Source organism: Triturus cristatus, chromosome 8 (genome assembly GCF_964204655.1).
Source record: "Triturus cristatus chromosome 8, aTriCri1.1, whole genome shotgun sequence".
NCBI classification, from domain to species: Eukaryota; Metazoa; Chordata; class Amphibia; order Caudata; family Salamandridae; genus Triturus; species Triturus cristatus.
In genome coordinates this window covers 1,520,682,316-1,520,706,941 of record NC_140591.1, presented here as the reverse complement: position 1 = coordinate 1,520,706,941, position 24,626 = coordinate 1,520,682,316, and the positions used below count along the sequence as shown (strand labels likewise).

General features: G+C 47.3%; 1 protein-coding gene across 1 annotated transcript in view; it reads left to right on the top strand.

The window, feature by feature from the left end:
* POLD3 (DNA polymerase delta 3, accessory subunit) overlaps positions 1–24,626 on the top strand; it is a 176,663-nt gene that overhangs the window by 65,492 nt on the left and 86,545 nt on the right. Inside the window, exon 7 of the mRNA XM_085623362.1 lies at positions 2,828–2,900. Coding sequence (XP_085479488.1) covers positions 2,828–2,900 — 73 coding nt within the window. The remainder of the gene's footprint in view (positions 1–2,827; positions 2,901–24,626) is intronic.

The following is a 24,626-nucleotide window of genomic DNA, read 5'->3' as shown; positions in this document are numbered from 1 at the left end:
ATGTTATCAAAGGAGAATCCTCTAGGAAGAATACCATGATGTTCTAGATTTTTTAGAACGTTGACTTTGTTTTTCCGGCATAGCCCAAATTCGGACTGTACACTGCTTATTTCTGGCTTTAACCACGCCTAATCCCGCCACCACCCACTCTCCAAATTCACCCAAAGTCTAATAAAAGCAAATGTGCACCAACGTTGTATGACTAGTTATCAACCAAATAAATGTATGCTGTACCGATCTGCACCTGTCACATGAGCCAGCAATCGATACCTCCTGGTAGTAAGTGTGGCTTCCAGTAACACAGTTTCATCAAAATCTTGTAACCTAACAATAGTGGCTTTGCATGCTTTGGAAAGCAAAATCTCCAATACGCGAAGTAGAAATAATGTGGCCAGCAAGTCAGTGACACAGGGCTCATTTGTGCATTGCATGTAAATTTAATGATCCGTGGCCAGCTACATCCATGAAGTGAGCCGACGCGTTCTTAAGATGCGCAGCCCAGAAAAAGGACCCAAATATGTATAGACGGGCAATTGTAGAGCACGTGATGCACAGCCCAGAATAAAGACCCAAATATGTATAGACGGGCAATTGTAGCGCACGTGACGCCCAGCCCCGAAGAAAGACCCAAATATGTATACATGGGCAGTTACAGAGCACAAGCCTGGCTAGGAAGCAGCACAGCGATGTTCAGCACGTAAGAATGATTCAGTATTATGTACTTGTAAGAAGAGAACATAAGGGAAGCCTGCGAAAGGTAATTTCTGTTGGACTTAGGCTTACAGACTCTGTGTACAGGGTGCCCTTCTGGTGCTGAATGAGTTGCTCCTCGAGATTGTGTGTTTTTGGTTCTTGTCTGAAGTGCAGGGTGACTGGGCAAGCCTGATTTTCTGTGGGAAGCCATTGCAAATCATTGGTGCTTGTAGTTTGTTTGCTAGTCCTTTCTTTCTTCATTCATCGACTATTAAGTTGTCAGTGTCTTGGCTTTTTGTAATGTTGTCCTTCAGAGATAAATTGTTTTGTCGAGAGGGTGTGTTCTGCATTGTCACGGCTTTCTGGGCGATACAACAGGACGATGAAACTAGTTTCATAACTCGATAGCCTTATGCATTTGAGGGTGAGTCTGGTGCTTTAATAGATTAATGCGTCCACTGTAGGGGCCTTTGTTCGATCTCTTGGTCACAGGTTCAAATCCCGGTGGGTCCACTCAGCCTTTCATCCTTCTGAGGTCGGTAAAATGAGTACCATTGAGTTGGGTAACAATAAACATTTGTTATTCAGCACCAAGATACCTTCTGGGTGAATGTGCACTTTACAAATGCACACGTTATGGGTAGTCATGTAATAATAGTTTTTTGATCCATCGCAGTGACAGGCGGTAGCTTGCATAAATAAGGGGATAGAAGGAAAGAAAAGAGATCCATTTCCTACCCCTGTTTGTGCCTTTGGGCTAGGAATGTGCAAGTAGCCATCCCTGAGAAACAACGCTGCTTTCTGGTTACCTGAAAGTACATGCATTTTGCCAGGCGTTTGCTGCATTCGCAATAAAAACTCAGTCTTAAGTGTGAAGACACTAGGACCCGATGAACGGAGCTCCTTATGGCACAAAGGAAAAGGTTATTAAAACTCATGAGGAATTTAAAATGGGCATGAGAGATACCACAGTTTGGTACTATTATCTTTATAAAACATTGTGGTCCGAAGCGCCACTTTATTAATCAGTGCAACAGAATCACTTAAAAATTGATCATTTATTTCCTGAACAATTTTGAATCCTGGCACTAGCACTTTTCTGAAAACTCGAACCACAAGATCTATCCTTTCCATCCAATCTGAGGTTTTGTTAATATTGATCAGTTGCTATTTGTCGTTGTTTACTGTCCATCCTCTCCTCCTTGCTAGAACAATCGCTGTAATTGTGCATCTTTTCATACAATCTGTTATTTCCATTTAACTGCTAATAATACCCGCCACCCTGTTTCTTAATTCTCGTTTCTAAAGATTGTCATTGATTCTTCATTTGTCATTGTGATCATAGCGATCATAGTCCACACGTGCTACTGTTGTCTGATGGAACGTCTCCAACTTGATGTACTTCCATATGTGACGTAAATGTCTTCCTGAGCTTCGAGGGCTTTTGCTGTGTTATCATGCATTATATTCCCAGGCAATTCTGATGGAAACATGTAATGTAAATGCGATTTTGATGCCTTGCATTTCTCACAGTCCTTATAAATACCAAACCTGTTGTGCATTTTCTGACCTTTTTGTGTAAAACGAGGATTTCATGTATTGACTTGTAGCCTCAGATTATACATTGGAGATAACTGGCCATGTGGCCTAGAGCTGTGTGAGCCGCTGTGTTTTTCTTGTCCGACTTTGGTTGACCCCTGCATAGAATCTGTCCTTCCATTCATCTTGCAGTCACTGTAGGCAGCCCACCTTGATCACCTGTTCTTTCCCATCCAGCACAGCATCTCTGCAGTATAAAAGGTTGCCACTACACCTGCCTGGCAAGTGCCCAAGAGCCCTGGCCCTGCGAACATGCTATCTTTCACAATCCAATCTCCTTACACACACTGTGGTCATACCAAGAGCTTGCCAACCATTTCACATGCACTGCTTATTTTCTCCTGTTCCACCTACCTGTGTGTGATAAGTTGTGATTTATTCCAAGCTTGCCACCAGAAAGGCATAACCGTTTTGTCAGTTAATGATAGTTGTTGACAAGTTTGTTGTCATGCTGTGCATACTAGATCTTTGTATTTGTGTATTCTGCAGTTTCTTGCTTGGACTCTTACATCTTTGTTCTTCTGATCTCTGGCAGGCATCCACTGTGAGCAGCAAGTCAACAGCAAAGTCAAACACAGTGAACAACTTCTTTGGGAAAGCTTCTATGAGTGAGTATCACATTGCTGTGTTCAGGTTCTAGATTTCAGCATATCTGTGTCCCTTCTTGCCTGTGGGTCAAAAAAGGTCATTGACAGTGTCATCAAGACCTGACTGCCTCTGAGGGGGGTTTGAAATAATTATTTTTAGGTCATCAAAGTGACTCTGTTAGCTAAAAACTTGCAGCTTAAACATGCGGTGAAGCTGCAGGTCATGCGTTCGAATACCAACAGGCACATTCTGTCTTCCATCCTTCCAGTGTCAGTGAATCAGTACAATTACATTAATGGCTAATTAAAGCACCTGTTATTTACAGCTCTTAAAATGGCAGAAGCGTGATATCAAGCTCTAAGTAAAAAGAAAGTTATTACTGTTAAGCTTCTAGAAAAAAAGTATAGAATTGCTGTCATCCAGAACACCAGCCGAAGGTCATTCAATCAAAGAAGAACATAAAAAGATGAGTGTTTGGGACTTTAGTGGAAATGGGCAGTGGAAAGATTAAAATAATTGTCACCATATCTAAGTGATACGATTTTACAGGTCTGCCTGTAAATACTACTGAGTAGTCTTTCTGAGGCCCTTGTCGAACACCTGCTTGGACCAGCTTACCAGTTTGAGCTCAGAAGACAGATAATCTGACTGTGACTCAAGCATCTCCCACAACTGACTTGGAGATAATTTGTACTGGACAACAACCAATCCTGTCAGAGACTGCCAGGAATCCATTAAAATATTAGTGGGTACCTTACCTTTTCCCCAAAAGATGGACATACATCTGCAATCCGCACTGTATATTTTAAAAGGGTTTATTAACTTTTAAGGTTCAGTTTGGGGGGCGGAGCTTGCTTGCGACCAAGATGGCCGCTTGAGCTCCGAATCGCCGATTAACAATCCTTGCATTATTTGACATCCCACCTGCTTTTATAAGCCCCACAAGCGGTGAGACAAGTGTGGAAGCTGTCAGCGCTGAAGCGATCCGCTTCCGATAACGAGTGCAGCAGAGCTGCAGGAGTCCTGAAGGTTGAAAGCGTCGGCACTGCAGGGCCAGAGATCCACGACCCTCGGCTGAGGGAAAGGCGGAGCAACGTAACTGTGCGTGTCGCGGAGAAGCACGGCCGTCACTCGCGCCTTGGCCCATCAACTTCATACGGAGGCGGGCGCTGGAATTCGGACACTGCGGGATACCGGCGGCAGCCACTGGGACAAGCGAAACTGCAGCGATGGTGCGCGAAGCCCTGAGTAACAGCCAGGGCGGGAGCACGAGGATCCTGTGCTCTGGCACGAAGCTGGTGTGGAGCTCCCGGTGAGAAAGCAGTCGCAGCACTATGCCCTGCCACGGAGGAGATACCGGTGAGGAGTAACGGGGCCGGTTGGGCAGCGGCGGCTGGTGGAATGTGCAGGGATCAAATGGCCAGTTAGAGAGAATTGACTTAAGGCTGCAGGGGCTTAAGCCTGGGGCTCGGGAAGCTCGAGGAAGACACACAGGGGAGGACAGAGCTCGCAGACAAGTGCTGCTCTGTTACATGAGCACAGACTGCATAGAGCACAGAACACACTAGTGGAGCTGCGCCCTCCCCCTTTGGAGCCACTGAAATAACTGGTAGGTTGCAAGGGCCTGCCTAGCCGCTGCAGCATGTCGGACCCGGAATAGAAGCATTCCTTGGGGAATAGCACCAAGGGGCGCTTAACAGGCCTGGGAAAGGAACACCGAGTGACTGAATCGGAGCCCCTCGGAACGAAGGCTGGAGAGTCTGTCACTGGCGATACAGTGCTGAGAGCAGTAAGAGGCGCAGGAGGCAGCGGAGGGAACAATAGCGGCGCAAGCAGATATCGGTCCTACTGGCGCTGAAACACCTGGAAACTCCTCAAGAAGAGACATAGGGGGGGTTATTAGGCTGGTCTAATCGAGTATAGTGCCCATAAGGTTTACCGTTAAAGCAAAGAACTGACAGCCACCAGGGACGCATAAGCAGCGAATAGCCTCTTTTGCGCCTGTTTCAGAAGGGCCCAGGAGGGGTTGGAGTCACGAACACTACCTGTATTCTATAACCCAGAAAACACAATGGGCCGCACGGACAGATCGCAATCGAAACTCACGTTTGAGCGGAAATGCTCGATATCGCAAGAAACCACAACTAAAGACTCCCCCAGGATGCCATCTACTATGGAGCGCAAGCCAGATATCAGGAGTATGCTTGTAACAATGGAAAGGAGCTTGCAAAGCGGCATTAATTCGCTAGGCACGAAAATGGACGCACTGTCCTACCGCATGGACAGAATAGCGGAGCAACTGGATAAGCACGCGGAGAGGCTTGATATGTCCGAACGGAGGCTCACAGAGGTGGAGGAAGCACACACTACACTGGACTCAGATTAAAAGCAACTCTGGAAGGTCATGCGAGTCTTGCAAGATAAGACGGAGGATTTGGAGGCACGTTCGCGACGCTGCAATTTGAGAATTACAGGCCTTCCGGAGACTACCCCCACTGGAAATATGGAACTCTTTGCTGAAAAGCTTCTGGTAACCCTCCTTGGAGAAAACACCTTCTCCAATATGTTCGTAGTAGAGAGGGCACATCGCTCCTTGGGCCCACGCCCACCACCGGGGGCCCCTCCGCGTCCCATTATAGCGAAGCTGCTAAACTACAGGGACAGAGACACCGCCCTGAGAATTGCGAGAGAAAAGCGTGGGTTGACATATGAGGGCTCTACGATCTCGCTCTTTCCGGATTTCATGGCTCGTGTGCAAGATTCTCGTAAACAATTTGCACCCATGAAAAAGCAGCTTTGTGACCTGGGCCTAGACTATGCAATGCTGTACTCGGCTAAATTAAGGGTAAATAGACAAGGCCGTTCCCATATTTTCACGGACCTGATGGCGCTACAGAAGGCGCTTAAAGGATGGGCCAAAGAACAACGCCGCCTCCCGGACAGTCAACAGACGGATGAGGTGACAGGAGGATCGCTGGAGGAACAAGACTGAAAATGCCCCACTCCCGTACCATTGATAAGTACAATGAGTGTTAGCAGAGAGATTGAGGGGGAGGGGAGAGTGTAGGGGGTAAGTGCATAAGGATAGGTCGTTGCCACGCCTGACATGTGGTAGGGGATCAGATGTGGAGGATACAACGGAGATGTAATGCCACTGATTATAGTGTTCTAGCGAGAAGACCACTTAAAGTGAATTACACGAGTTGTACGCGTACAAGGGGGGGGAGGGTAGGGGTGGGTGGGAGATTTGTGGGATGCTGCGAAACCGAGTTGGGGGTGGTCTGCTGTGGAAGGGGGGGAGGGGGGGGGGAGTTATTGTTTTTTTTTTTATTGAAATGGTTAGCAATGTTCTTATGGAATACATATAATTTTCACATGCTGCACATGTCAGGACGCTACGCTACGCTAGGCTACTAGAGAAGGTATGGGACACTTAACATGGCTAATACACCAAAAACGATAGACTCCCTCCGTACACTGACGTGGAACGTTAGAGGGCTTAACGATTACCGCAAATTGCGCAAGGTTCTGAATTATCTCATACAGCATAACATAGATGTGGCCTTACTCCAGGAGACTCATCTTCCTATACACAGTGCGATGTTGCGACATAGGGGACTGTTGGGTAATGCCAACGTTTCGGGTTTCACTACACTTGCCCGTGGGGTATTGACTTGGGTTAACCCAAAATCCGATTACAAGATTGAACTACTGAGAGCGGACTCCGAGGGGAGGTACGTGATATCTAGATGCAGGGGTAAGGGCCTGGATCTACTGGTAGTAAATGTATATGGTCCGAATTTTGATTGTCCGGAATTTTTTACGGTGTTGGCCCAAGAGATTAACCCCTTGGCTGCGGCAGGAATTCCGCCGCAACTCTGGGGGGGGGGGGGGGTTTGGGGGCAGCGCGGTGGCGCTGTGCTCATGACGGAGCCACTCCGTCATGAGTCACGGTTGAGCTGTGCTCATGACGGAGTGGTTCCGTCACGACTCCGCCCACTGCGCTAATCGCCCGCGCAGGCGGGGAATTAGCGCCGCGTGGGCGGAGCGGCGGCCAACGGCCGCAGCATGATGGAACCACTCCGTCATGAGCACATGGCACCCGTGGCTCATGACGGAGTGGTTCCGCCATGAGCGGGGAAGGGGTTAAAGACGAAGCATATAAACAAATACTGTGGGGCGGAGACTTGAATTTGGTTAGAAACCTTGACTTAGATAGATCCGGAGGCTCGGCGAGGAGACCGGCGGTGGCTGCCCGGACACTAGAGAGTGTCATGATACAAAAAGGCCTTAGGGATGTTTGGAAAGAGCTGTACCCGACGAAGGGTGGTTTCACACACTACTCAGCATACTATGATTTACACATGCGCATAGACTATTGGCTGGCCTCGACGACATTAATGGAGCAGATAAGATCTTGTCAGGTATTACCACGCACGCTATCAGATCACTCACCTCTTCTATTGTTGCTGGCAACCCCTAAGCACACAAGTCCTCTATTTACATAGCGCTTCCCACCTTATTCACTGTTAGACCCCCTCTTTAAAGAGGAGTTGCTGGAAGCAATAAGTACATATTTTGAAACAAATATAGGCTCGGTGGGGAGTGTCCAAACAATATGGGATGCACTTGAGGTGTACATGCGAGGGGTGGCGATGGCCAAGCACTCGGGGGTTCTGCGCTCTATACGGCAGCGGTTGGCAGCGTTGGAGCAGCAGTTGGGGGAGCTTGAGACACGCCAGACGTCTGGGGAAAACGAAGAAGCCACAGGCTTGATGAAAACCCTACTAGCAGAATACCATGAGGTGGCCGATAGTGAAGTGAAGCATCTGGGAAAATACGCCAAGGCACGAGTTTATGGGGAGGGAGACAGGCCGGGATGGGTACTTGCGAATGTCTTAAAAGCTAGGCGCAGCAAAACACAGATCACTGAAATTCGATCGGAATAGGGAATATTGCTGACCGAAGAGGCAGATATAGCGAGCAGATTCAAAAGGTTTTATTCAGATCTATATGCCTCCCGTTCATCCGGCATGGATGACGAAATCCTAGACTATTTGAAACATATTAAAATACCATTCCTGCCGGATAACTATCGAGAATTTCTGATGCAACCCATTGAAAAAGACAAAATGTTGGAGGCTCTTTCGAGCATGAAAGAGTCAAGTGCTCCAGGTACGGATGGCCTCACCGTGAGCTTTTATAAGACCTTTATCGAGCAGTTACTCCCACACATCTCTTCGTTGTTCGATGATCTATGTGTAACTGGCAAGATGCTTCTTACTATGAGAGGGGCACTAATAGTGGCAATCCCCAAACCGGACAAGCCCTTGGAGGAGTGCGGCTCTTATCGGCCACTCTCGCTGTTAAATGTAGACACTAAGATGTTTGCCAAGATTCTGGCCAATCGCTTGAACCTGCTTACCCCGGAACTGGTAGCCCCGGAACAAGCTGGGTTTATACCAGATAGGAATCTCACATACAATATTCGCACTGTGTTTGGCACCACACAACATGTTAAACAAGACACTGAGGCAGTTGCTGTGTTCCTAGATAGGGAGAAGGCCTTTGACTCAGTAGAATGGCCTTTTCTGCGGCGGGTGCTAACTCGGATAGAGCCTGGCCCGGTCTTCCTTCAGTTGATTGGAGTGTTGTACAATGCCCCTTCAGCGCGCATACGTTTGGGGAATTTGGTCACAGACCCCATAGCTATTATTAGGGGTACTAGACAGGGATGCCCCTTGTCGCCAACGTTATACGCTTTAGTGGCCGAGCCTCTAGCATGTGCGCTCAGGGAATATCACGGACACAGAGGAGTACAGTTTCCCACGTATAAAATAGTAGTTTCCACATACGCGGACGACACGCTGTTGTATGTGAGAGACCCCAAAACCAACCTCTCTCCGGTCCTAAGGGAAGTGGCGCGTTTTGGTGCACTTTCGGGCCTGAAAGTAAATTGGGCAAAATCTCTAGTCCTTCCACTCACTCCGAGCACGATAAGATTTGAAATGGACTATCCCCTGTTATGGTCAGAAGAACCTATCGGGTATCTTGGTATTAAAATACACACTGATTCGGACATTGTGTTTTCAGAGAATTACAGCCCTGTGGTAGCTAAATTGGAAGATGATATCGAAACGTGGATTAAGTTGCCACTGTCCTTGATGGGCAGGGTATCTATAATGAAAATGGTTATTTTGCCTAGACTCCTGTTTTTATTCATGAATATCCCCATAGTACTGCCGCGCTCCTTTTTTGTTTGACTTAATAAGTCATTGATACGTTTGGCGTGGGCGGGGAAACAAGCGCGAGTACAATGGTGTACACTCACCATGCCATATCACTTGTTTGGGGGGGGGGGGGTTGGGCGCACCAGATTTAGAGTTATATTATAGAGCTGCGCATGCCCACAATTGGATTCATGGAGCGACTGATGTTCCGTTTCTTCGTTTGGAAAGATTATTTACCGAACCTCTCCCTCTTCCGGCTGCGATTTTTGAACCAATGGATTGTAGAACGGGGTTCCTGGACTCTTATCAACACGACGCGACACGCTTGGAATTGTCTGTTACAACAGCAGGCGGGAGCTCTGCTATACTCCCCTGAGATGCCAATTGAATGGATGGTCTGGTTAGCCCTCTGTCATGATGAAGGGGTCATTAAGGAGTTACACAAATTAAATATTCTCAAAGCTGGAGACCTATTTGAAGGAGGAGTTGCGAAGACATGGGCTGAGGTAGCGACCACGGTAGACACACACACCCTATTGCAATGCGTTCAATTCCACCGTGTACGCAATGCACTTCACCAACAGTTATGAAATGACATGAATGAACCCCCAGAGGTGAAAGCACTATCGTACGTTATTAAAACTAAGACACCCAGTAAGATAGTATCCAACATCTATAAACAAGCAATGTCATACCATTCAAATCAATTCTCCAAAGCCAGGTTGGCTTGGCAGAGGGATTTGGGCATAACGATTGAGGACGAAATGTGGCATTGCTGTTGTTCCAACACCAGACGCATTTCACTGCATGGCCACCACAGGCTTATACATTTCAAATATATCAATAGAATGTACTACACACCAGAACGGTTGCACAGATATGGGTTGAGGGCTGATGCAGTCTGTGAAAGATGCCGCTACCCGACTGCAGATTTTCTACTCCTTGCGTGGGGGTGCCCAGGTGTAAGCGGCTATTGGGAAAAAGTCTTCAGTGAGCTTAGCACCATTGTGGCCACGGAGAACATTCCAGACCCGGCACTTGCGCTGCTGGGCTACTCTAAAACACTGCCTAAGGCTATACATAGATTGGTTGGTATAGGCCTCCTTTTGGCAAAACGTAGGGTGGCCAAGTGCTGGATGAGGGGCCCCCTCCCCACAATAAACCAATGGTCGCATGATGTGCTATATTGCAGCACACAATCGGAAACCTTCAGTGAACTGCTTCCACCACGGAGCAGACCAAAGAATTTTTGGGGGCTGTACAACACTTATCTGCTCACTAAGGGGAGTAATCCTCCGGTCGAGACAGCGCCAGAGACAGGAGACAATGCCGCCCCCCCTACACAGCAGCAGGCAGCTTAGAGAATACATGCATTGGAAGATAACATATCAAGAAACAGGAAAATCCCCAGACTTCGAATGTGCGGAGCAAGCCCGGATAAGTGACTAGGTGTCCAAAGCGTCATACAAAAAAGAGGGAGAATGTACCTTTTTGGTACAGGACATTGACCGAAGGCATGTATAGGCGTTCCTGACTGTAGCATATTATGTTGGATTGTTTTATTTGTTTGATCATTAAAACAAGAGACCAGAATGTTGATGCACAAAGTCATATTGCCCTGCGAGGCAAGCGCAGCTAATCTGATAGTGTGATACCACCTTCCCAATGGGATGTTGGCTGCAGAACTGTGTAAATCTCCTATCATAATGTGCCGCTGGCCTCAGGGTTGTAGGCGAATGGCTGTGTATTGCAGTTAAAATTCTTCACAAAAAAAATAAACTATTAAGGTTCAGTTTTAGTGCAGAGTAAATAAATTAACATTATTGCAAACAGTAAATGCAATACACAAAAAACTATATAAATCGACATATTTGATGGCAATCATTAAATCAAACCAAAGATAGAATCGATCTTTGTTGTTATCCCCCCTCCTAACTCTTAGTTGATATCTACACTAATATCAAATGTCCTAATATTGAGTTTCCTAGAGAGCCTTTAGTATGCAGAGCTTTTGCTCTTAGCTAGAATACATTTTCTCAGTTCTGCAGCCTCGCTTGAAATAGGCGAGGCCAGTCTCTTTGGCTGCTGTGCTGTACTGTTCCTAAGACGAACAGATAGCACCAGCCTGTGCCAGTGTGTGACATTCAAGTAGTCTATTTGTGACTTTGATATTCTCTTGAAATGCTGAAGCTGCTCTAAGCCACTAAAGTTCATATGCATCAATATTATATATTGATTCCCAACATTTGTATTACAAAAATGGCCTCTTGACTTGTGATGTATGATGTGAAAAGAAATATGTGAATTCTACTGCACATTTGCCTAAACCTATTGTGTTTTTGTAACGCCCTGAACGTCTCAGGATCGTTTAACAGACACGACAATGAGGACGCAACCACTTGTGAAGGGTTAGTTCTTTTAATGAAGGCAAATAAAATACAAAGAACAAACAAAAGTTATAGTCACTGGAATCCTCCAGGCTAAGTACGTTACCAGCCCACAGCTCGGATGGTCCTAACCGTCCTCTGCATATACGCCGATCCCGGCGTATGCCAACAGAGGGCAGAAATGAAATGGCCGACAATGCCAATCGGTAGGCTGTGAGGGGCACGAAGAGTGTTGGGGAGAATCGAGGAGTCAGGGAAACACCCAGCCGGGGTCTCTACCTGAAGGGAGCAGCCGCTCAACCTCTTCCTCAGACTGCACCGGGACGCGGAGTCACCTCCTGGTGATGCGTCACCGATACCCCAATCACAAGCAAGAAGACTGAACCGAGAGCAGCCGCTCGATCGATCCTGTGGACTTCCGAGCCTGTAACGCGGCAAACACCTCCTGGTGTGCGTTACAGCTGGCAGTCCCTGTGTCTCTGGTCGGGCTGGGAGTTACGACTCCAACCAGCAAAAGCGCCACTGCGCTTGGACTCAGCCGAGTCAAAAAGCGAAGCTCAATGGTTGACCGGTAGAGCTTCCGGGTCCTTCACAGGTGACGATGGGGCAAGACACGGCCCAGGGAGTAACGACTCGACCTACCTCCGTTCTTGCCTTACTGGAGCACCACTCCAGAACACTGCTCTTCACGAAGCAGGTACGTCGGTGTAAACACAATATCCGACAGCCTTGTACCTCCCGGTTCCTCCCTTTATAGGGCGTGTTTTCCTTGAGTTATGTAACAGCTCTCCTGTTTACATAAGGGCGTGTTTCCCTTGAGTTATGTAACAGCTCTCCTGTTTACATAAGGGCGTGTTTCCCTTGAGTTATGTAACAGCTCTCCTGTTTACATAAGGGCGTGTTTCCCTTGAGTTATGTAACAGCTCTCCTGTTTACATAAGGGCTCAACCGCTAAGCATCCTGGGAGATGTAGTCCATTTTCGCTGGTTACCGTTTTCCTCCCCTCGTATGACAGGAATTCTTGACAGTTTTTTCTATAAATGATATTGGTGTAATATATATTATGAACTGCTGATGCACTTTTAACTTATACCAAAGTACTATTATACTGTGAATGAAACCGCAAACAAAACTACACACTTTGCAGTATATGTGTAGATCATAATGACTACACAAATTGACAAACAAATACAGTTGAGGGTTCAGAAAAGCAGGAGAAGGGCAAAGAGCATTACATACTCTCTGAGAAACTCTTGACAGTTCTTGAGAAACAAACTGAAGAGACAACTAGAAGGTCCTTTAATGCGATAACCGTAAGCTAGTGTTTTGAAACGTTGTCCTGAACTGCCCCTGCTTCAGTAGAACTTTGTGTAAAACACCATCTAGCTTTCATTGTACTGAGAGCCCCAATGCTGAACAGCAGCTGTGTCTTGTGGGCAGCGTCAGTCTTATTCATGGAGCATGATTAATTGAAAAACACAAGATGAATTTACACATTTTGTTTCACGTTGCACATCAAAGCCACAAGGCCCATTTTCACATAGAAATTGTGTTACTGATGCGTTCGAGGCATGTGGGCTGCTGAATTCATATCTGTGCATAGATCGCCGCCTAGTGTTGGGTCCGGATGTTTGCACGTTGTTGTCCTGGAAGAGTCTTCGAAGTATCCTGGGATAGGTGACTCCTCCCCTGGACTACAGTGCGCATGGGCATCCTCTCCATCCTCAGATTGTTTTTTTCCGCCATTGGGTTCGGATGTGTTATCTTGACTCAAGTTAGGAAAACCTGTTTTCAGGCCAAAAGGCCTTTAGCTCGCGTCGGTACTGTTATCGATCGGTATCGATAGTATCTCTGTTAGTTTACTAACGTCTAGAACAAACTTTCGCATCTTACCCGACCGTCGATTCGACATCAGCGATGGAATCGAGAACACCATTCAAGAGGTTTCCGTATGCAATGCGAAATACCCCCACGTCGACGTCCATCCGGTGTGCAACAAATGCCTCTCACCGGATCACGACGAATCTACATGCATGGCCTGTGCCAGATTTCGATCCAAGAAGACTCTACGGAATCGACGAGCGGCGAGACTCGAGGCGCAGCAAGCGGCACCGGCCCCGGCCGACATCTTCAACGCCGAGACCGAAGATGTCGAAGAAGTGGAGAACCTACCCTCCAGTCCCGTTTCCGAACATGACTCCGGATCGGGGGATGTCGATGAAACACTCTTTCGCAGAGATGAAGACGACACCGAGGTAGGAGACTACGATGAGGCCTTAGGGGCCGAAGAGAGTAGCTCCGGTGACGAGCAAGGCCTACCCGTTCAGACTGAAGAAAGCCCAGTGCAACAGTCTATGGCTCCGGTCGAGGGATCGCCTTCGGGCCTTACCCAAGACTTATCCCGCAGTTCTTCGGCCCCGCCCTCGGGCCCGGCCTCGGACATTCAGCGGCAGCCATTAATGCCAAAAATTGCTGGTTTCCCTTCTCTAAAACCGAAACCGAAAGCAGTATTGGTTCACTTGAAACCGAAACCGAAAGTGGCGCTGGTCGGATCGAGGCCCTCCACACCTTCGACGCCAGCAAAACACATCAGCACCGAGCGCACCAAACGAGACTTCGGTGCCGAACTCGAAGCGGCCGACGTCGGAGTCGACATAAGGAAGAAGGCCGTCGGTACCACCAAACCTGCTCGGCTCCCGGCACCGACGCAATCGACTCTGACCCCAAAGGTCAAACAGCCTGCTGCGTCTCACGCCGCTTCCACGGCGACATCTAAGCCACAATCATCGAAGAAGTCGACGGCCACTCCCGCCCCTCGACTCGATGACCCACCGGCGTCGAAAAAATCCACGACCGCCTCCACTGAACCGGTCGGTGCGAAAGACTCGAGGGCGCTCCAGACTCGACCCATTGCTGCGCAAAGCCCCAAAAAGAAAATGGTCCTCCAGGACATGTCGGGCTCCGAGCCAATTAAAGCTCCAGCAGCCTCTTCGACACCGGCCAACATTACTTTTGGCCTGCCACCATCCACGGCCCCGAAAATGTTCCAAATCAGGACACGGGTGACCCATACCACAATCACGCCTGCCGAACACTCTGGGGAGACGTCTCCATCGCATATAATCGACGCCGACACCAGCAGGATGATTATCCACAAACGTAAAATAACTTCGGAGCCGGCTTTGGACTCCTTCAGGATTCCACTAAAAAGAAAGCTGCCTGTGGCTTCAGAACCAGTTCTTTACGAACCTTTCCACTCACCCTACCAGGATCCACAATCCTTCTCTCCCACACACTCCGACACGGATGCGTTGGGGGACTACATGGGTGACCAGGTCCCCTACCCCGGAGACATGGACCCTGACGGCCAGCAAGACCCTGATCAAACTTGGGATGACCCTGTGGACCCAGGTGCACCTATGGATGCACAAGACCCGCAACTCTATGGAGCAAAAACATCTCCCACAGAGGACACGGCAGCATTCAACGCTCTGATTGAACGTGCTGCGGCCAATCATGGGGTGCAACTTCACCCGGACACCGTCGAGGACGACTTTCTTATGGACACTTTTGCTTCCTCAGAAAGAAATATAAAAACTCTACCCATGTTGAAGGGTGTCCTCAAACCAGCAAAGGACATCTTCAAGGAACCCAGCAGGGCAAGAGTGATAAACCCCAGGATAGACAAAAAATACAGATCAGCGCCTGGGGACCCTACTTACATCAGAGGCCAATTACCTCTGGATTCCATTGTCGTTGCGAATGCTCGCAAGAGGGCACACTCACAAACAACAGGTGACGCTCCTCCCCCGGACAAGGAGTCCAAGGTGTTAGAGACCTCTGGCAAACGGATTGCCGCCCAGGCAGCCAACATATGGCGTATTGCCAATACTCAAGCACTCCTCGCTCGCTACGATAGAGCGCACTATAACACATTAGAGCAACTAATCCAACATCTCCCTGACCAATTCAGAGAAGGTGCAGAGATCCTCATCAGGGAGGGACAGCTCCTCACAAACGCATCCATCAAGTGCGCGCTGGATGCCGCAGACACAGCCGCCAGGGCCATAAACACTAGCGTCATGCTGCGACGACATGCCTGGTTACGAATCTCCGGATTCAAACCTGAAGTGCAAAACAACATACTCAACCAGCCTGTCAACCCCGACTATTTATTCGGGCCGGAGGTTGACACCACCCTAGAGAAAATAAAGAAGGACACGGACACTGCAAAGTCCATGGGGGCTCTCCAAACTCAGTCCTTTCGGAGCGGCTCCTTTCGTCGCCCCGGAAATAGAGGAGCAGGTAGAGGACAGGGGTCACAGCAAACATACAATAAGAGCAATACACAAACCACCTACGATAAAAACACCCGGGGTGGATATCGTGGCTCCAGTACAAAGGGCAGAGGACGCGGCTACGGCAACACCAGGTCCTCCCCCAAGAACAAGCAGTGACGCCCTCTCCCTTCCTCCCGACCACATAACACCTGTCGGGGGAAGGCTACAAAGGTTCCTGTCCACGTGGAACTCCATCACCACGGACAGGTGGGTCAAAGATATTCCAAAATCAATGAGGTGGGAGAAAGAAGGGCTTAGATCCACTCAGCTTCCTTGTCTCAATATCCAAAAAATCAATGGTAGAATGGATCACTGGTCCTGGGAAACCAGGGTATTGCATGGACAGTACATTGTACCGTATAAGAAACCCTCATTCACGTTTTTGTTGGGATCGAGATTAGCGGTATATCTTGATTCTCCGCTGACTGTGGTCTTCAACGTGATCGCATAATCATTGGGTCAATCCAATGCTTCCTCCACCCGGAGGCTTTTAACCACTGGTTAATCACAGTAGTGATCGTGAATCAAAAAAGAAGGGTGAGGTGATCGTGATAAAAGGAAAAGTGTCTTAAAATTCTCGTAAAACCAGTAGATTTTTTTATTGGTACTGGGTTCGAGACCAAGATAAAAAAGTATTGTCGTTGTGCACGTGTCTGACTGATTATGGTCAGGTGCACTGGTTAAAAACTGTGTCCAAAAAAGGTCGACATGTTTCAGCCCTCGTCAGCCCAAAAGGGTCTAGCGGGCTTTCTTCAGGACCTGGTGCAGAATGGGGGCCCGTGCTATGGGCTCCCTTGTGGATGTGCAGGAAACTTATCCTATTTGAATGCACATTCAATCTTAATCCAATGGATTGAAAAAATGTTTGTGGGAGGAAGGAAAGAAAGAAGGAAAAAGCATAAAATCATTGCGAATTCATTCTATATGCAATCATAAAATGGCAAAGCTTTGTTTAAAGGAGACCCCCAGTGGGGAACCCCTGGTATGGCAAAGTTCGACCCTCCTTTACTAGTAAGATGCAGATCTCGTACACAATCCATTTTGTCATATCCCAAAGCAATAGTATTTTAATACTCCGACCAACTCCTCATGTCACAAACGATGTGTATGCTCTGTACACCCCTATGCGTCAAGTGAGGCTGAGGGGTTCGAGAGAGTAGCACCTACGAACGTTTGGTGAGGGCGGTAGGATCTCTGTTATTGCTTGGGATCAAATCATTAATCAAAAAAAAGCGTTAGCCTCCACACTGTGGTATTTCGTCTATGCATTTAGTTCAGACAGTTTAGGCTAGGTGGTATATTCATGTCAGATATGAGCTCCCCAGTGAAAGCGAGAAAATCAAATAGACTAGATTTGTTAACTAGTGCTGTTCAATTATTGTCAAGCGGCTATTAATCGTGATAAGACATAGTGATACATAGGACAGGGTGAAAGAATGCCGTAATTACATTGTCTCCTATGTTGCAGGCCACAGCGGGTACTCTAGGGGAGTCGCATCACGCTCTAGTTGTGTTTAAAGAAAGAGTAATGCTTGAATAGGAAGTAGTTAGGGCAATACGTTACGTTTTTGTTGTGTGATCTCGATTCGGGCTCTCGGCGTTCTTGATCTCCTGCCAGTTACCTCTTCGACGTCGGTCTGGGACCTGTGCTGACTCTGCCTCCTAGGACCCGGTGAAGACACTGGATCCGGGTCTGTTCGTTCTTAAATAGGCGGAGTGGTCATGAATAATGAGAAAAGACTAAGAGTCGAATTCTGACTTAGGGAAGAAATTCTGTCGTCTGCTAATATATATAAAAAAACGAATTCTATTCTTCAAACGCCAATTTGCGATCATGTAATTTGTAGGTTTATTGACATACAGCTTCTGCTATACTGAAGATAGCCGTAATGCTTGTATACAATTGTCGCATCGTATCATGTGACTGTTGTGGTTGGGATTACTTAATTATAAATGATCCTGTGTTTTGGACATTTCGTGACTGGGTGGGTCGAGTACGTAATTTGCTTAGTACAATACAACAAGACAATTTACAAACAGTGCCACGGAACATCTATGGGGAGCACCTTTGCGCCTAGTGTGGCAGGGCTGTATGTCAGTGACTTTGAGACAACCCACATCTTTGACATTTCAAACCCCTTTCGAACCAAAATAGTTTTTTGGAAACGCTACATCGACGATGTGCTCCTCATATGGGAAGGTGATAGAGACTCTCTAACTGAGTTTCACCGCTGGCTGAACGCAAGAGATATGTGGTTAAAATTCACCTATACAGCAAGTCCTAACAGTCTGGACTTCCTTGATGTAACTATCTTCATCGAGAATAACACAATACACACTAAAACGTTCTTCAAGCCAACCTCCAAGAACAGCCTCTTGTCCTACAAAAGTTTCCACCCACGCCCATTAAGAGACAATCTGCCCTATGGGCAATTCCTCAGGCTGAGACGTAACTGTAGTGAGATGAGAGACTACAGACGTCAAGCCAAGGACCTCAGCAAAAAACTGCAAGCAAGAGACTACCCAAGAAAGACCATTGAAAAATGCCGTAAGAGGGCCAAAAATCAACAGAGAGAAGCACTACTAGAAACCATCCCAAAACAACCAACACCAGATCTGATCACCTGTGTGAGTACCTATAGCACTGCTTCTAATAACATCAAGAAAATCATAAACAAAAACTGGAAGATCTTGACCTCCGGATCTCTCAAATGGCCGAAACCAAGGTTCTCGAATAGAAGAACCAGGAACTTAAAAGATCTACTCGTACACACGAGACCTCCTGAGAGAACCACCAATGAAATTCCACGAGGACCATGGAATAACTCACCCGTAACAGGACATTTTCCTTGTGGCACCTGTTCAGTTTGCCACCTAACGAAAGCAACTAAAACAATACAACTACTACCTGACTTGAAATGGTCAATCAGAACACACACAAACTGCAATACTACGCATGTAATCTATATGATTACCTGCCCTTGCGGTTTAAGATACATCGGCATGACCACAAGAAAAGCCAAAATGAGAATGGGAGAACACAGAAGCAATGTAAGATGTAAGAAACAGACTACAAAGATGAGTTGTCACTTCATAGAGCAAGGACACACAGTAGATGATCTACAATGGGTAATCTTAGAGACTCTAGCCTACAAAAACTCCAATGCAGACAAGATTCTGTTCGAAAAGGAACAAAGATGGGTGTACCGTCTCCAGACACACAAACGAGGACTGAACGACAATATTCCGTGGCTCAGCTTGAAAAATACATGATAGATATCGATAGAGAGTATTTTGGGGACCTCTCGACACTAACTGTTCTTTCAACGAACCAAGAAAGAAATACGATCTTTCAGGCACTGACTAAAACACCGTGTTGTTTCAGCTTGTCACAGAAGAGACTTGGCGAAATGGTATTTCCCCTCTCACCAGACCCTTAACTACTCAGCACCATGACCAATGCAACAGTAGAGAGATCGCAATACTTTGTCACTCAGAGCCGTTTTCCTACTTAACTGGGACTGACCAATGTACTAAGCAAATTACGTACTCGACCCACCCAGTCACGAAATGTCCAAAACACAGGATCATTTATAATTAAGTAATCCCAACCACAACAGTCACATGATACGATGCGACAATTGTATACAAGCATTACGGCTATCTTCAGTATAGCAGAAGCTGTATGTCAATAAACCTACAAATTACATGATCGCAAATTGGCGTTTGAAGAATAGAATTCGTTTTTTTATATATATTAGCAGACGACAGAATTTCTTCCCTAAGTCAGAATTCGACTCTTAGTCTTTTCTCATTATTCATGACCACTCCGCCTATTTAAGAACGAACAGACCCGGATCCAGTGTCTTCACCGGGTCCTAGGAGGCAGAGTCAGCACAGGTCCCAGACCGACGTCGAAGAGGTAACTGGCAGGAGATCAAGAACGCCGAGAGCCCGAATCGAGATCACACAACAAAAACGTAACGTATTGCCCTAACTACTTCCTATTCAAGCATTACTCTTTCTTTAAACACAACTAGAGCGTGATGCGACTCCCCTAGAGTACCCGCTGTGGCCTGCAACATAGGAGACAAGGTAATTACGGCATTCTTTCACCCTGTCCTATGTATCACTATGTCTTATCACGATTAATAGCCGCTTGACAATAATTGAACAGCACTAGTTAACAAATCTAGTCTATTTGATTTTCTCGCTTTCACTGGGGAGCTCATATCTGACATGAATATACCACCTAGCCTAAACTGTCTGAACTAAATGCATAGACGAAATACCACAGTGTGGAGGCTAACGCTTTTTTTTGATTAATGATTTGATCCCAAGCAATAACAGAGATCCTACCGCCCTCACCAAACGTTCGTAGGTGCTACTCTCTCGAACCCCTCAGCCTCACTTGACGCATAGGGGTGTACAGAGCATACACATCGTTTGTGACATGAGGAGTTGGTCGGAGTATTAAAATACTATTGCTTTGGGATATGACAAAATGGATTGTGTACGAGATCTGCATCTTACTAGTAAAGGAGGGTCGAACTTTGCCATACCAGGGGTTCCCCACTGGGGGTCTCCTTTAAACAAAGCTTTGCCATTTTATGATTGCATATAGAATGAATTCGCAATGATTTTATGCTTTTTCCTTCTTTCTTTCCTTCCTCCCACAAACATTTTTTCAATCCATTGGATTAAGATTGAATGTGCATTCAAATAGGATAAGTTTCCTGCACATCCACAAGGGAGCCCATAGCACGGGCCCCCATTCTGCACCAGGTCCTGAAGAAAGCCCGCTAGACCCTTTTGGGCTGACGAGGGCTGAAACATGTCGACCTTTTTTGGACACAGTTTTTAACCAGTGCACCTGACCATAATCAGTCAGACACGTGCACAACGACAATACTTTTTTATCTTGGTCTCGAACCCAGTACCAATAAAAAAATCTACTGGTTTTACGAGAATTTTAAGACACTTTTCCTTTTATCACGATCACCTCACCCTTCTTTTTTGATTCACGATCACTACTGTGATTAACCAGTGGTTAAAAGCCTCCGGGTGGAGGAAGCATTGGATTGACCCAATGATTATGCGATCACGTTGAAGACCACAGTCAGCGGAGAATCAAGATATACCGCTAATCTCGATCCCAACAAAAACGTGAATGAGGGTTTCTTATACGGTACAATGTACTGTCCATGCAATACCCTGGTTTCCCAGGACCAGTGATCCATTCTACCATTGATTTTTTGGGTCAAAGATATTATCAAATACGGTTACTGTCTAGAACTAACCTCCACCCACAATACCTCCAAAAAACCGTCCTATGTCCTCAGAGCACTTAACGCTCTTACAGCAAGAGGTGCAAAGTATGCTTCTAAAAGGCGCAATAGAGGTCGTACCCGTCCACGAGCAAGGTACGGGGGTGTACTCCCTGTACTTTTTAATACCGAAGAAGGACGGGTCACTCAGACCTATATTAGACCTGAGACCCCTAAACAGATACATTCTTTCCGAGCATTTTCACATGCTCACTCTCCAGCAAGTCCTCCCGCTGCTCAAGCAGGGAGACTTTCTAGCCACACTGGACCTCAAGGATGCGTATTTCCACATACCCATTCACCCATCACACAAAAAATACCTCAGGTTCACTGTTCAAGGACAGCATTACCAATTCAGAGTCCTTCCCTTCGGCGTGACAACGGCACCACGGGTGTTTACAAAGTGCCTAGCTACTGTGGCGGCACATCTACGGAGGCAGCACATACACGTCTACCCTTACCTGGACGACTGGCTCGTTCAAGCGAAGTCAGCCCAGCAATGTGCCAGCCACATGTCCCGCACCATTCACCTCCTTCACAGTCTAGGGTTCTCACTGAATTACCCAAAATCCCATCTCCAGCCCGCACACGTACAACAGTACCTTGGTGCAACTATAGACACTCTGGCAGCCACAGGTCAGCCAAATTTAGTGAGAATCAGCAGCATGCAAATGCTAATTTCCAAGTTCAAACCACAACACTCCCTGCCCGCGCGAGTGTTCATGCAGTTGATAGGCATGATGGCCTCCTGCATCTTCATAGTCCCACACGCGAGACTACATATGCGCCCGCTTCAGGAGTGCTTAGCACGTCAGTGGAATCAGGCTCAAGGACAGTTGAAAGACCTAGTGTTGGTGAGCGGTCGGGCATACAACTCTCTGCATTGGTGGAATCCACAAAACCTTTGCAAGGGCCGACCGTTCCAAGAGCCTGTCCCACAGATAATACTGACGGCGGACGCGTCTCTCCAGGGATGGGGAGCTCATGTACTCCATTACACAGTGCAGGGACTATGGACACAACAACAAAAGAAGATGCACATCAACCTCCTAGAACTGATGGCAATCTTCCTCGCTATGAAAGCATTCAAAGTACACTTGTGCAACAAAGTCGTGTTGATCCGGACGGACAACATGACCGCCATGTACTACATACAGAAGCAGGGAGGAACACACTCTCCACAGTTGTCTCATCTGGCTCAGAGCATGTGGAAGTGGGCCATTCAGAGGAACATGTTCCTCATGGCAGAACACCTCCCCGGCAAAGACAACCAGATGGCGGATCTGCTCAGCAGACACAGCCACCAGATGCACGAGTGGGAGTTACACCCATCAGTACTCCAACCGTACTTCCAGCAGTGGGGTCATCCAGAGATAGACCTATTCGCGACAAGCGAAAACGCAAAATGCCAAAGCTTTGCCGCCAGGTTCCCACATCCACAGTCGCAGGGCAATGCGATATGGATGAACTGGTCCGGCAGATTTGCGTACGCTTTTCCCCCAGCACCACTGATACCGCTGGTGGCACGCAAACTGCGTCAACACTCACTGACGCTCGTCCTGGTTGCTCCAACGTGGGCGCGCCAACCGTGGTACACCACCTTTCTCGAACTTTCCGTGGTGCCGCATCAAAGGCTACGGATCAAACCCGAGCATTTGACGCAGAACCATGGAGAGATTCAGCACCCAGATCCGCAACAGCTGAACCTGGCAATCTGGCTCCTGAAGTCCTAGAGTTTGGCTACCTCAACCTGCCACCTGACTGTATGGACATCATTAAGGAGGCCAGGCGACCCACTACCAGAGCTTGCTATGCAGCCAAATGGAAGAGGTTCGTCATTTATTGCAATAATAATGACATTAACCCGCTAGACGCATCCATCCAAAACATTATTTGTTACCTATTACACCTATACCGATGCAATCTGGCGTACACCTCTATACGTGTCCATTTGACCGCAATATCAGCCTATCTGCAGACCAGGCAGCACCTCTCTCTATTCAGAGTGCCTGCCATCAAAGCATTCTTGGAAGGACTCAAACGAGTCATTCCTCCAAGCCACCCACCGGCTCCGATGTGGAACCTCAATTTGGTCCTCACACGCCTGATGGGTCCACCCTTTGAACCTCTACACTCATGCGAGATTCAATTCCTTACCTGGAAAGTAGCTTTCCTAGTAGCAATCACTTCTTTGAGGAGAGTTAGTGAACTCCAGGCACTAACCGTTCAAGAGCCATTTATACAGGTCCACGCCAACAGGGTCGTACTACGTACCAACCCCAAATTCATGCCAAAGGTGGTATCGCAGTTCCACATGAATCAAACCATTGAACTGCCCGTTTTCTTCCAAAACCCACAAACTGTCGCAGAAAGGGCACTCCACACACTAGATGTCAAAAGAGCCCTCATGTATTATATCGACAGGACCAAACCCTTTAGGAAAACACAACAACTTTTCGTTGCCTTTGCCCCACACCACAAAGGTAACGCTATCTCCAAAGCAGGAATAGCCAGATGGATCGTTAAATGTATCCAAATTTGCTATCAAAAGGCTAAACGTACTTTAACGATTCCCCCACGAGCCCACTCAACACGTAAGTTAGGGGCCTCAATGGCTTTCCTAGGAAACATTCCTTTGCATGACATATGTAGAGCAGCCACCTGGTCCACTACACATACATTTACCAAACACTATTGTGTAGATGTGCAATCAAAACAGCAGGCAGCTGTAGGACAGGCTGTTCTCAAAACTCTTTTTCAGACCGCTGCAGCTGGCACTGGTAGCCGCCGCTAATAAGAGGGCACTGCTATATATTCTATGCACAGATATGAATTCAGCAGCCCACATGCCTCGAACTGAATATGCTACTTACCAGTATGCATCTGTTCTTGGCATGTAGGGCTGCTGACATTCATATCGCCCTCCCTCCTCCCCGGCGCCTGTAGCAGCTGCAGCTCTCAGAATTACTGTAAGCATGGTCATCACTTTCTGTATCTACTCCATCACTGCCACAATGGCGAAAAACAATCTGAGGATGGAGAGGATGCCCATGCGCACTGTAGTCCAGGGGAGGAGTCACCTATCCCAGGATACTTCGAAGACTCTTCCAGGACAACAACGTGCAAACATCCGGACCCAACACTAGGCGGCGATCTATGCACAGATATGAATGTCAGCAGCCCTACATGCCAAGAACAGATGCATACTGGTAAGTAACATATTCAATATTGAGCTTGTAAGACCTTTAACAAGTGAAGCAGCCTACTTTTACTGTAGAAGATGTGTACCAATTGAAATGTTCCAAGGCTTTGTCCTGTGCTTCACAGGGAGAAAGCAGAGCATATTGTCTATCACAAGAAGTTTCTGGCACTACTTCTCACACTGGATGCAAGTCTGTCTTCTGAAATGCCCTTTCTACGCTAGTTTGAAAAGCAAATTAAACTAAGATTGTAACATAGTAA